The following is a 13716-nucleotide window of genomic DNA, read 5'->3' on the forward strand; positions in this document are numbered from 1 at the left end:
TGTTTGCAATAGCCGTTCTAGTTCTTGAACATTCAGTATTTTGGGTTTGTTTCGCCTGATTATGTTTACTCTTGTCAGAAAGCCTGTGAATAGAAAGATTTTTCCACTCCTTGCTTGTGACTTGCCACCTCTCTTGTAGACTATCACCAGGCAAGATTGAGCGCACTCCCGTACTCAGCAGGGGGCGGGCAAATTACTCCCAACTCATAATAGAACGTCTTTTTATTTCCACGAGAGCGTTGACCTCCATCATTTGAATAGGAGCTGTGTTTTAATGGAATCCGGCTCTGATGTCGCAGGTCTGCCCATGTCCTTGACCATCAGCTTTGCATGCACATTCGCTTTCTGTCTCACCTTTTAAAAAAATATTATTTTCTTCTTTTCACCTAACATTGTGTGCCAACACGATTAAAGCTGCCAAAATTTCCTGTAACAACAACACAATCACTCATATTCTTCTGATTGACTCCTCTGCTGACAGTGAATAATTTAGCGCATCAATCCAAAGCTTCTGCGCCTCAAATTGAAAAGAAGTGTGATGGCAGGGTCTTGTATGGGGGAGGGGGTGCTCCTCTCTCTGATTATGACACTTTTATTCAGTTAGCACAAATGTTTCACTGCATTCTCAAGAAAGGGCACGCCATGAGCTCCAATTATCAAAGCCCTTTCTATCCACTTAAAAGCCTTTGTGTATGTTTTGGAAAAATATTGCTAATATTCACATAAAGTACTGAATGCATACTGTCATGTCAATCAGGAGATTTCATAAGTTAAATGCCAGAACTGGTAATACTAGTAATGTCTAGAAATGCAAACATGTTTTGGGAGCACCCCAAGTTTTCAGTGACACCCCCTCCTTCTAAACTTTATGTTGCACTCAAGACAATGCCAGCTGCAGTGGTAAAGCTTTAAATTTAACTTAAAAATACTTATAATGTCTTACAGGCATCAGCTCCACTGAAAGTCAGATCTGCAGTATTTATTTAGTGTAAATCGCCCCTAGTATTAAAGGCTGGTGGTGGGAATTCGCAGGAGAAGGAAGAAGTGTGGATACAGAATATGATTTAAAATATAATTTGAGCTTGATCAGGTCGAGGCTTATGTGAAAGTGACTTTATGGCTGCCATAAACTGCAAGTGAAAAGATTGGGTGTTTAAATCAGGCAACAAATGGCCTCAGACTTAGAGAGACTTTAGTAAGTGGATTTAATAGTAAAACGAGGGACGTGTTACCTCAAATCTTAGAACTGTGGACATAATAGTCCTAATCTGTTTAAGAAAAAATAAAAATCAGATGGCGCTCTTTGCCTTGTACCATTATTGACAGATGGCAAGGTTAAATCTAGAACATGCTGACGGCTCAGGCTTACGCCACAGGAAATATACAAATTTGACAAGTGAAGCTCAGTATTATTGGCAGCCGTTTGATTGAAGCCCCTCAGGTTTGTGCAATGTCAGTGACTGCAGTGGCCACTTTTTCTAATGTCCCAATGTCCCAGTTTCTGTTTTCAATTCAACTCCACAGTACAGAAATGGTGTCTAAAATTTTCATCCATTGCACCTTCCACTGCACACTGACCTTACATTACCTGATACAACTTAAGAGATTCATAAAAGACTAGCTTTGCAAAAGTTAGTTGTTATGCTACAACGTGTTCTAAATTACAATACCAGACTGTAAGCCATTAATCATTTAATAGAACCCCTGTGTGAAAACCAGCACGTCTACCCTATTGATTCACGCTTTCACAGCGGTTGATGCCTCTAACCGTGCATGCAAATAAATCAACATCAGGTAACTTTGAATATATTTGAATTTGTGAATATTTTATTGCACACTTGTTGTTCATCAAAGTTTTATGAAGTCGCAGCTCGACCGCGCTGGCATTTTCTTAAGTTCCAGTTAAAGATGCCCATTAAAAGTTTGGGAGATCAAGCGAGTGCTACCACCTTTGCATGATTGATGTTTCCCGTGCCACACAAATGTTGCTGTCTGGTCATTGAGAAGATTGTCTGGCCTACTAACGATTGTGCTGTGTTTGTCTTTTTGCACATTAACCTCCGCTGATCGCTGCATGCAGATAACTGGGAGCAAAGTCGCGGTAAGTAGCCCATTATTTACTTGGCCTCTCAATTGTGTTCTTTCATTGTATGTCTCTATTCACACGCACACACACACACACACATGCACACAAACAGTTGGGGAGGGGTGAATGTAGAATGGGGTGTTTTCAATGCTGTTACACCCTTGATTTTATTTTCATTCCTGATATTGCTAATGGACTGTAATTTTGAAGGACTATAAATTGCCATCTCCATTCTGGCGTGTAAATGGGAGCACTTTGAAATGAAGGATTTGGAAAGTATACTGTGCGAAAATAAACTGGCACACATTTGAAAACCACCATTAGACACCTATTAGCATTTGAATATTGTTATGCTAACAGAGAGCAAATATTCATAATTGGTAATTGGTTTATGAGAAACTGAGATATCTGCACTTTCTCAAAAAGGAAGAGTGTGTTTTGAAAATATTAAACAATAATCCGGAGCTAAAATAAAAGAATTAGCTAGCATTGGTTGTACACAGTATATAAATGACTGCTGAGTATGATTTGATGTTCCCACACAGTGTTTTTCTAAATACTTTTGTTTTTATTGTTTTCACATTGCCTCCTTCTCTTTAACAAAGGCGTCCTTCTAGTTAACAAAGGCGTGCTGTCAACAGAGTGACATTATTTTCCTCACACACAGTATTATGCCATGTTCTGAGCCTTCATGGTAAATTCATCTGTTTTTGTTCAGCATTTTGTGCTTTAAATGCCTCAATAAGGGCATTAAAAGCTGTTTGCTGTGTAAAAAACACCTGTTAAAAGGAGGAGGTCATGTTTGAGCCAGTATAAAAATGTTATATTGACTTTATTTTCCATCTTGTCCTTGGATCTGCCTTTGGTAAAAGCCTGTTGTGGATGTGAGTAGTCAGTAAGATACACATTAGTACACAATGAGTGTATCTAACATTTGCCCCTTGTAAAGTACAACATTAACATAACTTAATGAAGATCTCCCTGTTTAAAAGTTTTCTGCTTTCTCTGTGTGACTTCTGTGACTTCACGGTTAATCCTACACTTCCTTTTTCAGATGTCTGCTATTGTAAAGTCTCCTATTGCCACTCTTTTCATTTCATTTTTGTAGAAAAGAAAGGGAAGGCATATAGCCTGGTTAGCCAATCATGGCCTACAGTTAGCTCCCTGCTTTGGTGGCACATTCCCATTTTCACGCTGTCAGCGTGCTTCTGGGATTGAGCGCTCTTAGATGTGCTAGAGGGAAGTGTTGGTTAGGATTGTCTATAGGGAACACACAACTCTAACTCCTCTGTCTCAGGCATGAAATCTCTCTGGCACTTGTCTTCTCCCAGTAGACTTAGAGGTGGGAATAGAGACTGACTGAATTGGCTTTAATCCAGTCAAACTGGTGTGGCCGAAGTACACCACTACTAAGTCCTACTGTCTCCACCTCCTGCAGCTCAACTGAAGGGAATGAAAGCAGTGCATACACACCTGTTACCTGCTGGTCACAATGGGTTATCGTTGTTAAGACCAATGTTCATCGTCTGTCTACAGTTTGTGGTAAACATTGGACTGGTTTATGTCACTAATCAAAGACCATGTTAAAACAATACATGCCAGACTCATGCAGTGTGACTGAGAAAACAGACTTGAGTGTCTAAGCTCTACTATTGACAATCCCAGCAGCTGAAAAAGACTACTGCTGGGACAATGAGGGTTAAGGCTGGAACAGTGAGGAAACTGTGTGTAATGCATGTGTGTAAAAACAGTCAACAATCAATATCCATACTGTGGGACTCATGGTGCTTCTGCCAAGCTGATACACGGTATGTAAGTGCTTGAGTAATGAGTATGTAGAAGGCCAGAGGACTGTACTGCCTTTCAGTGACAAGAGGATAAGAAGACATCTGGCTTCTCTTTAAGTCTGATCAAGTACTTGTTCAGTGGGCCTGGATTGTTTACCAAAGGCCTATGAAAGTACTGACAAAAGTATTCCTGAAAGAAAATAAAAGTATGCTGCCCCATTTATCCTCCTTTTTACCTTTCAAATCCAGAAGCCTCACAAGACTTTTTTGTTTCAAGCCAGCTATTAAACCATGTGCCGATTGAACAGATTTGATGTGGCACGTGTCCTTGGTGCTTTAAAAGAACGGCAATGAAAAATTAATCAATAGTGTGTGCTGCTCCTGCCCCCAGTCAGTGTTCACCATAAATTCTGTCTTAAATTAAGATCAAGGAAACATGCACTAGGGTGGGAGTGGTTGAATAAGATCTCTTTGAATGCCGGATTGAATAATTTTCTGCTCGTTTGGACAGATACAAGGTAGAAACTGTTTGTTGAATTGTAAAGAACAGCACAATTTAAAATAACCTATGAAGGCTTTCTTTGGTGACTATTATGTCTTGTATGCACGAAGCCAACCAAGGCCACCTACTCTTACATTCACAAGTGCAGATGGTTAGGAAATATTTTTTTGAAACTTCTGCCCTCTGCAACAGAAATGCAGACATTGTATGACGTTGTAAGTTACAGAACTAAACTGCTCTCTTCTTATTAATTGTGTGGGTTTATAGAAGTGTCACAGTTTGACGCTATGTTTACAGAATCTTTTTGCACATCCTTTTTCATGCTTTTTCTCCCATTCTATCAAAAGTAAGGTAGAAACAATCATTGCTCTTCAATCAGAGGGGCTGAGCTATCTCTTGTTATTTTGAAGGGAACATGAAAAACTAAAGTGGTCACAGCGGGCTGATAGTGAATATAGCAGTGGCTGTCTTTTATAGTCTATTTACTTTGAGTTGTGTTCATGCTTGTAGGTTCTCAAGTTCATCCAATCTGCTTTGTGTCTATGCATTGATAATACATATAGGATTTATCTATTGGCCTGGAGAGATGGAGAAAGAAAGATTCTTTTTGAGGTAGGAGAGAACTAAAATGGGATTGTTATTTCTGTTGATTGTGTGCTTGTAGTTGTGCATATGTGCGTATTATATTCACAGCCGCACAAAGTGATGGAGCTTGTGAGAGCGCTCTATGCTCCCAGTAGTATGTCTCCTCCCCGCTGCTCTGTCACACTCTCAATGGCACTGTGGGCATGCTCAGCCCGGCTGGAGGCTCCTGCAGGGCCGCATTAGGCCTCATAAACTTTATAGCATATTTTTACAACCCGCCTCTCTGTATGCAGCCACCATCACATCCCATCGCATCTGCTTTAACTGTTCACACAGCTGTGAAATTCTGTGTACCTCCATGTTTTATGGTTGCCTGCTTCTCCAGTTGCACCAGATTTCTTTATTTGCTTCTTAAGCTCTTTCATATCCTTCCCTACAACTGTGCATATTTAGTAAGTTATTTGCTGTGGTTGATGGAGTTGTCTGTTTTTCAGAAATGTGATGCTGGGAAAATGTGGGCTTGTTCTATGTCAAGATTTGCACAGAACATTTTGCGGCAGTTGCTGTTATAATTAACTTTTGCTTGCCAGGCTTTTTCATGAGAGTGCCATTTTAGTCTTTCCAAGTGCAGACTTCAGTCATACATTAAGGGAACAGTTTTAGCACATATGCAGTAACTGCTGCTAATGTGTTTGTTTTACACCAGACTCAAAGCTTAGTTTGATCCGGAGGAGCACAAATACTATGAGACTTTTAAGAAAAGAAAGTTGTTGTTTCTCTATGTAATATGGACTCTGTAACATGGATGACCTGTTTATAATCCCCCTGATTTGCAGTAAGCCCCATATGCCCTGTGGAATATCCTTACTATTCGACCAACTTGTCCACTCAGCACAACAGAGTGCTAACAAGGTGTAGTGTCTCCCTGCCAGCCCCACTGTCATACTCGGACGCTCCAGAGTAAAGCCACATAATCGCCTCATCAACAGCCGGGTTTGCTGCAACTCCCCAGCCGCTCTCTGCTAGTGATCGGTGACATGATCAAGGCCAGATCACGGCTATGTTATTGTCTGCACAGCAGTTTCCTCTATAAGGGTGCTCAGGAGAAATGAGACAGCCTTAAAATGGCAGACTTCAATTTGTATGATTTTTTTTAAATCTATTCACTCACAATGTTGAGCTTGTTTCTCCAGAAATCTATGAATGCATACATGAATACATGTATCAAGACTGGTTTGTTGGACCACATTAAAGATGTTTCACTGTTGGACTAATGTTTTCTATTGAAATATATGATTTGATACAAACTTATTTTGACTCAGACCACTGGCATTATAATTCGATAGGATGCAGACAAACTTGAATAGGTGATTATGCATTGTCATTGTATCAGCAGTTTAATTTGTTTTCATTGCATTGTAGTACTCATGGCCATCACTTGGTGGCAGTGATCAGCTATTGGAATGTCCCATTGGTGCAATGCACAGGACAGGAGTTGAGGACACTTTGTTGCTATGGAACTGACCTAATGGGCTTCTTACAACTAAACAGTGTGGCTAATACTACTTTTTTAAATATAAGTTTGATCTTTATCTCAGGAGAGATGTGTGAAATAATTACAATAACTTTCACAGCGCAATGCCAAAGACAGCTAATAAAAGGGCAAGATGAATATATTATTCCTGTTGATATATTGTAAATTAAAGAGTTCCTCTGACAGAGTGAAAGAACTTAGTCTGTTCCGAAGAATTATTCCCTATGACTTGCTTGACCTATTGCAATGTCAGCTCTTAAATGTAGCCTGACCTTATGGAACTAATGACACAAATGTTATGCTAAAATTAGACACTATTTTTTTTCACACTCTGGCTAGTGGTCTATGTGAGAAACTACAGCTATCTTAATATTTGAAATAATCTGCTGCAGTTTCCACACAGTGATGTGAATGTCTGACCTTTGGTTTTTCTTTTCTTTTTCCCACATCACCTGTTGTGGCCAGGCAGATTTGCTTATTGATGTCTTGTGCTCTTGACAGTAAAGATTCTTGGGCTAGGGTTTTGCTGAGACATGCTCTTGGCTGGGCCCTGCTCCCCTTCATGGTCCAGTTTGTTTTCCAGCATGGACATTGATGACAGAGACTGGTGAAAGGGCACATCTCCTCTCCCTCTATAGTTCTTGGTATGTTCCAACTTCTTCACCTTGTCATTCGGCTCAGATGCCCTCACTAACATTCTCTATCAATTTTTAATGCACAGCCATATGGTGGAGCCTGTTTTTCTGCAGGTGCTGTGCCAAATAAAAGTAAGTAAATAAAGCTGCTAAATCCTTGCTGCTGTTGTAACATATGTTTTTAAAGTCTTTTGCGCTATCAAATTGTGCTCCGAATGTAACAAGCATTTTTGTACAATGGGACCAATTACAAGATATTGGAGAGTGGAGATATGATGGCAGATGTATAGTGTTCCAAATGGCCCCATCCTTGACGGTGGCTATAGACCCAGCATGGGAGGTGACATCCAATCATGTGGAGATGGCTGCCCTGTCTCTTTATGTCCTGAGTGGTCTTGAAAGATGATCTTTTTAATGTAGCTAGCTGCGATGTCTCTTTCACACCTGAGCTGTCGGCCTTGGATTGCTCACAGTAAAGTGGCAGATGTGATAAAACACAGGACCTCACTCTGCAGAACCCTGATGTGTATAATTACACAGTCATTTAATAAGACAAGCAGCGGATTCTGTGTCATGTGTCAGGTGTTGTTCTTCTTCCCTGTCAAGATTTCCCATGTTAGCTTTCAGTCGGCTGTCTCTACTGCCAACGGCTGTTGTTTGCTAGATTGTTTGTGTGTCACCTCACATGTCTCTTTGTGAGGCGAAGGAATTTGCCACCACAAAAGACTGAAACTGAGAGGGAAAAAGTTCCTTCCATGCCCCGCAAGTAGAACAAAAGAACACTTGAGAAAAAAAATCTTGATGTTTTTATGCCGGCAACATCTTCAGAGCTTCTGATATAAATGAGCTAAGGTTTCTAAAATTGTCATTTGAATTATGCCTTTCATCTCCCCATGGTTTTTAGTGAAGCAGTTCAGCCCAAGTCTCTAGTGAATGTTTTTTTCTTTCCCTGTTTGCATTTCTGAACAAGCGCCATAGCCGTAATGAATTCTATTATTTTAAAACCAATTACCGCTAGTTGGGAGCGCACTGTCGTCGTCGTTCTCTCCTAGGAATTGTGCAGTTGCAGTGTTGACTGCGTTAAGACCTCATAGTATTTCTTGCCATTTCCCTAAACACCCATACTAATGTACTTTTCTCTTGTTACTGTACCTACTTCTTACATATACAAGTGTTAAACTAAAGCAGAATTAAAAGACTAATGAATGCTTTTTGAATGCTTTTTATTTTAATGCTGCAGTTGACTGTAGTGGAGGCAAGCTGAAGGAAAATGCCAATAGACAATAGAAATGACCCTAAAATATAATAACCAATATATCAATTTACTTTCTTAATGAATAATGTATGAGGTACTATCAGCACTAACACTTACTGTTAGAAATTGACCTTGTATCTAATTTCTCCCTTGGGAGTTTGTGGGAAAGGCTTTTACCACCTGAAAATGTACCTTGAGGCAGGAAGCTGAAGACATGTATAGATTGTTCTTTTCAGAAACATAAATAGTATTATTAAACTTTGATGCTCTAACATTGCACCTTTTAATTTATTGAAGATGCTGTAATTACATTGATTCACGATCAACAAATTTCAGGCACAATGTTTTTTCGCCCTTAATTGATTTGTTAAGCACTTGCCTAATTGGACCCATGGTTTACATTTGAAGGTGAACTATACTCATCCCTATAGAAAGACTTGTATAAAGTCAACTTACCTCACATACAAACTGCCAACAGTTACAGACACGTTCACTCATTAAAAGCCACTCCGGCTCCCGTCTGCCCTAAAGATTGATTTATGGCTTATTTAATAAGCTGAAAGGTTACCTCAAAACAGATTTTCTCCATAATTGAACAATTTAGTGCCACTCGATAAGCATTTATGTCAAGCTGGGAAGTTGTAATATTTCTGTCTCTGATGCACCCCCACATTAACACAGATATTACACTATTACACACACATAATTAGCCATTAGAAGAATTATGAAATATTCAACGTGTTGTATCAATGAGGAGTGGGGTTGGGTCCGAAATGTGGTCTACAATAGCCAGAGCATTTGTTAACAGTGCTCAGTGTTCTGCTAATTAGCTCAGCAGCTGCCCTGTATTAGGCTTCTTTGTTCCAGATGTTATCTCATCAGAATGGCATTGTTCATCCTTATGACTCCGGCACACTTTATTGGTCCACATCACCGTAACCTGCCCACTCCCCTTCCCTCGAGGTCAGACCACAATTGCTACACCCATCCGCATGTTTTGATGATGGTTGGTGGTCATTTTTACCAGTTCATATTCTGTTACACACTGAGGCAAGTTTAAGTCGCTGCAGCTTTTGGTCCAATTTCTGCCACATTTTGGTGGGTGTTTACTGTACTAATGGTTGGTGTACACAGCTCCCCTTTTAAGATGGGCCCTATAATGTCACAGCACAAAATAGCTTTTCCTTCACAAATGGCATAGTGGCTCTAAGCGAAATGTTTGCCAATAGCTTGACATTATGTTCCCGTTCCCAAGAGAAAGGATATCAGTTTGTCAACCCGTTACCTTGCCCGTAAAAGCAAGGATTTTCTGTAGCAAGGATATTTGCTATTGTGTGCTTTATAGTCAAAACATCAACACTATTCTCCATTCAGAGTCGCAGCAGTTGGTGATACAGCGGGCACTCATTCATATTTTCTCTCTGGTCAAGGCTTTCATTTTTCTGCACATATTTGAGCGGTTAGCCCCGGTGTCTTTGCATAGATTGCCAAAATGTGCACGCGATACTGGCGATGCGACCGGAAGAACGGAGTATTTTGAATCCAGAGCTCAGTCTTTGGTCCTGGGTTGAGCTGCTTCTGTAGACCGCCATGGCTTAGGCGGGGTATGGCTGACAGCAGGGATACAAACACTTCCCATCCCCTGCCACAAACTGGTTCAGAGCTTTCAGAAGTAGACGGGAATCTGTGCGTCTCAACCTTTGTTTCCCACCCTTCGCTCCATCTGGAAGTCGGCTTTCTTGTATTTTATGTGACGCTGTGGGCACATTCCACATTCATTTTGAAGGAATTCAAAGAAAAGACAAAGGCGAGACCCTGAATTTTGATGTCAAGAATAGAGATGAGAAAACAAACTACATACTGTATACTGCTTTACACAGAGTCTTGCCATTGCATTGAGTTCTCATGTGGTCAGTTTGTTTCCTACCTGGCTCTTAAACAGTGTCTTTCTTCCTGCTCCACCAAAACCCGTCCCAATAGGCCATTGCCATTGCTTTTTTATATCTTGGACTTATGTGCAGTAAAACAATAACGCTTAATTGCATCCATCTCAGCGGCTTTGTCTCCAGGTTTTTCAGGCTCCAAGGCCTAATGAAAAAGGAGAGGCATCAGTTTAATTATAATGTACTCGTCTGTTATCGAGGAGAGATTGTTTTTATTTGGCGCCTTAATGAATTTCTCATCAGTTTGTTATTAACATGGTGCTATCCAGGGCTGAAGTGAGGAAGCAGCCAATTACATGGCTTTGTTCTCCCTGATGGACAAGTATTTGTGCCTCTGTTGAGACGAATAACTTGCGGAAATGCAAGGAGAGAAAGGATGGTAATGGCTCCCCAGTACTGCCAGACAATTTTCTGCTTCAGGTGAAGTAAAATGGGGATGTACCGTTTCTGATAGTGTCTAGCTACTTATCCCAGATATTCCAGGAATGGTCCTGTCTGCTTAGTCAACTTCATGTAACGATAATGTATTCATAACATGTGGATAGATATGACAATAGTGAAGCATAATGATGGTGACATTTCCCCCTCAGTGAACCCAGTTGAAAATGACGTGCCTTTCTTAACCTAAAACCCATTTGGCTCTGGGCTAATGGGATATGATGAAAACTAAATGATGTGTGGGGCCTTGTTATTTGCCTTTGCTCACAAACACTTCCCCAGTTTATTGCATTTTACGGTCGAAGGGCTTGATCACTAGTATTATGGCTTTGTAAATGGAACTCAATAAATTACCCTCTGATTAAAGACAATGCCCTCACTTAAGGTGTGAGGCCCCTACGTCATGCATGATTAGCACAGCACATTTTGTGGGCTCTACTTTAATCACTTAAGTTACTCTTTCATTTAGCCTTCACCTAAATCAGTCAAATGCTGAAGGGGAACATGCCTTTAATGTAGACCTTAGGAACCTTAGCGTTAGTAGTTTAGAAAGCCATCACTTGCTTATAATGCTTATCTTTTAATTCAAGGAAATGTAATATGAAGAGCTGAGGAATTGAAAAGAAAAAAAAAAAGGTGTATTGGAGTCATTGCCTTGATCTTACTGTTTTTATTAAATCTTATCTATGCATTTTCATCGACTACTTTCTAGGGTAAGCCACTTCTAACTAAACTTTGGCAGCTTGATACTGTGACAAAATGCTTCCCATTTACAATCATTTTAGACTCATTTTTTGCAGTTCAGTCTCTAGCAGATGTTTTTTAGCCTTCATAACAGTGGATAGTCAACCCTGCTCCCAACTTGTACTGTAGTTCGCTGTCCATGGTGCTGAAGGTTTTTTCTGGTGATTTTGGCTGTGCTCTTAACTCTTCAGTTTTTTGTTTTTTTTTGTGTAGCAAAGCACGTGTACATAAATCTATGCACTAAATATTCATGTAATTTACTGACTGGTATTTTAATTAACTCTTTGCCTGTCACATGTGAGACAGATAACCAGTAAATGAAAACATAAAATGAAAAAATAAATAATATATTTTCATATATGTTTCATAAAAGTGCATTTATCTCAGCTTTTGAAAGAAACTGATGTTGTTCAACTGTTGATAACAAAAGAACAGATGAATGTTGAACAAATGATTTTATTTTTAATGAAAGCAGAGACTCGGATCTTTACTTTGGCTGACACATTTACATTTTAATGTGGCATAATTTCTTTTCTGTGGGATTGCAAAGTTGTTAAAACAACCTTTAGTAGGCTATAGTTTGTTTTTCTGGCAGTGAAAGAGTTAAGATGTAGTTCTTTAAGTGTACTTGATATTCCAGTATATCATTCACTTAGTCCAGAAGTTAATAGTTTCCAAAGTTTTCTCCCGTGTTAGATTGAAACGATGCCAATCACACACTGGATATTCATATATGCAGCTTTTCACTGCCGACATGAAGTCAAGTTTGGCGTGTCAGAATAACAACGATGTGGTAAATAACGAGCCAGATGGTGCAGGTCTGTTGACACAAGGCTTTTTGCATGGCAACAAGGGAAAGAGAATGGGCTGTTTTTGCTGACCTCCATGCTTTAGGAGAAAAGTGCTGACCCCTTCCACAGCTCCCCACAGGTTTGTTTCATGCATCTTCAAACCTCAGTCACACTGATTGATACACTGTGGAATAGCCCCGGGCTCCATATTCACATGAAATACCAGATGAGATCCCAAAAGCGAGGCTTACTAGCCATTGGGGGGCTCAGGAGTCCCACACAACCAGTGTAGGTCAACTGTTGCTCCCCTATCATTCCTTTTCCTCTGTTTTTTTCTGATTTATTTTAAAATTAGTTTTGGGGTCAACATTACTGCATAGACCAATTTTTTGTTTGCATACATAGTAGGTCTTTCTCTTATCTTTCAATAACTATCATTATAGATAATATTGCAGACTTTTTTGTTACTGTCTGGATTAGCCTTACCGAGAGCTAGAGGACTGCGAGAGTCAGGAGGATAATGAGGGCATGAAGGTGGGCCCGGGGACGACCAGCAGGGCACAGCTAGTTGGATCCGCTTGTGGCGCTAAGCTTCTTAACTCAGCGCTTCCTCAGAGGCGACCTTTAACTAATATCACACATCACCTTCTCCCTAATATGACAACACAAAAGACACACATTGTAACTTCACTAGCCGCATGAAGATCAAAATGAAAAATATTAGAGTGGATGGTAATTGAACACACTGCATTCAATATGGCAAAAACGTTTGGGGCAGTGACATAACACTTTAAAATCTCCCTTTTTATTCAATTTGTGTCCAAAATGAATTTCACTAACCTTGAAGAATATTACTTTTTTACTGCTTTTGCTAATGTTGTTTTGGTTCTCAACACATGGCATGCCTCTTCACCTTGAGCGCCACGTGCAATAGAATGTTGGCAAGTACAACGATTTATAACTGCCATTAACTGCCATTGTTTGTTATTGAAAAGAGGTATTTTCTAATTAGGTTTGACATTTCTTAACCATCATACTATATCTGTTATAACATGCATGCTATTTCTTTTCAGTTTGCTTGACCTAATTTGATCTAATGAATAGCCAAAACAGCACTTCCTAAACTGCTGTGCGGCATAATGAACATGATCTTTGCTAAGATTATTGATGTCCATGATGTGTAAGTTAGTAGGCTATATTATGTTGCTTTGCTCCACCTCATGAATTGGAGGTATGAACTAATTGATAGAAATAATGAACTAGCACCACCAGCATATACATTTAGGGGAAATCACACACCGGTTTCTTGCTGTTAACACGTTCCAAGTATCTCCAGATTTTTGCTGACATTCCTACTGACTTGTTAACTGCTATTCACTACCTCACTCGCTCAGTGAAGGGCCCCTACCTGGTTTC

The 13716-nt window shown here is 39.9% G+C and overlaps 1 protein-coding gene across 7 annotated transcripts in view; it reads left to right on the plus strand.

Annotated features, from left to right (window-relative positions):
* Positions 1-13716, plus strand: part of diaph2 (diaphanous-related formin 2) — a 400637-nt gene that overhangs the window by 15429 nt on the left and 371492 nt on the right. For 5 of the 7 annotated variants that reach the window (XM_055224546.1, XM_055224547.1, XM_055224551.1 and 2 more), the window contains one exon: positions 2081-2101. The exons of the other annotated variants lie outside the window; for them this stretch is intronic. In XM_055224546.1, the coding sequence (XP_055080521.1) occupies positions 2081-2101 (21 nt within the window). The remainder of the gene's footprint in view (positions 1-2080; positions 2102-13716) is intronic. 7 annotated transcript variants of the gene reach the window in all.

Source organism: Periophthalmus magnuspinnatus, chromosome 10 (assembly GCF_009829125.3).
Source record: "Periophthalmus magnuspinnatus isolate fPerMag1 chromosome 10, fPerMag1.2.pri, whole genome shotgun sequence".
Lineage (NCBI taxonomy): Eukaryota > Metazoa > Chordata > Actinopteri > Gobiiformes > Gobiidae > Periophthalmus > Periophthalmus magnuspinnatus.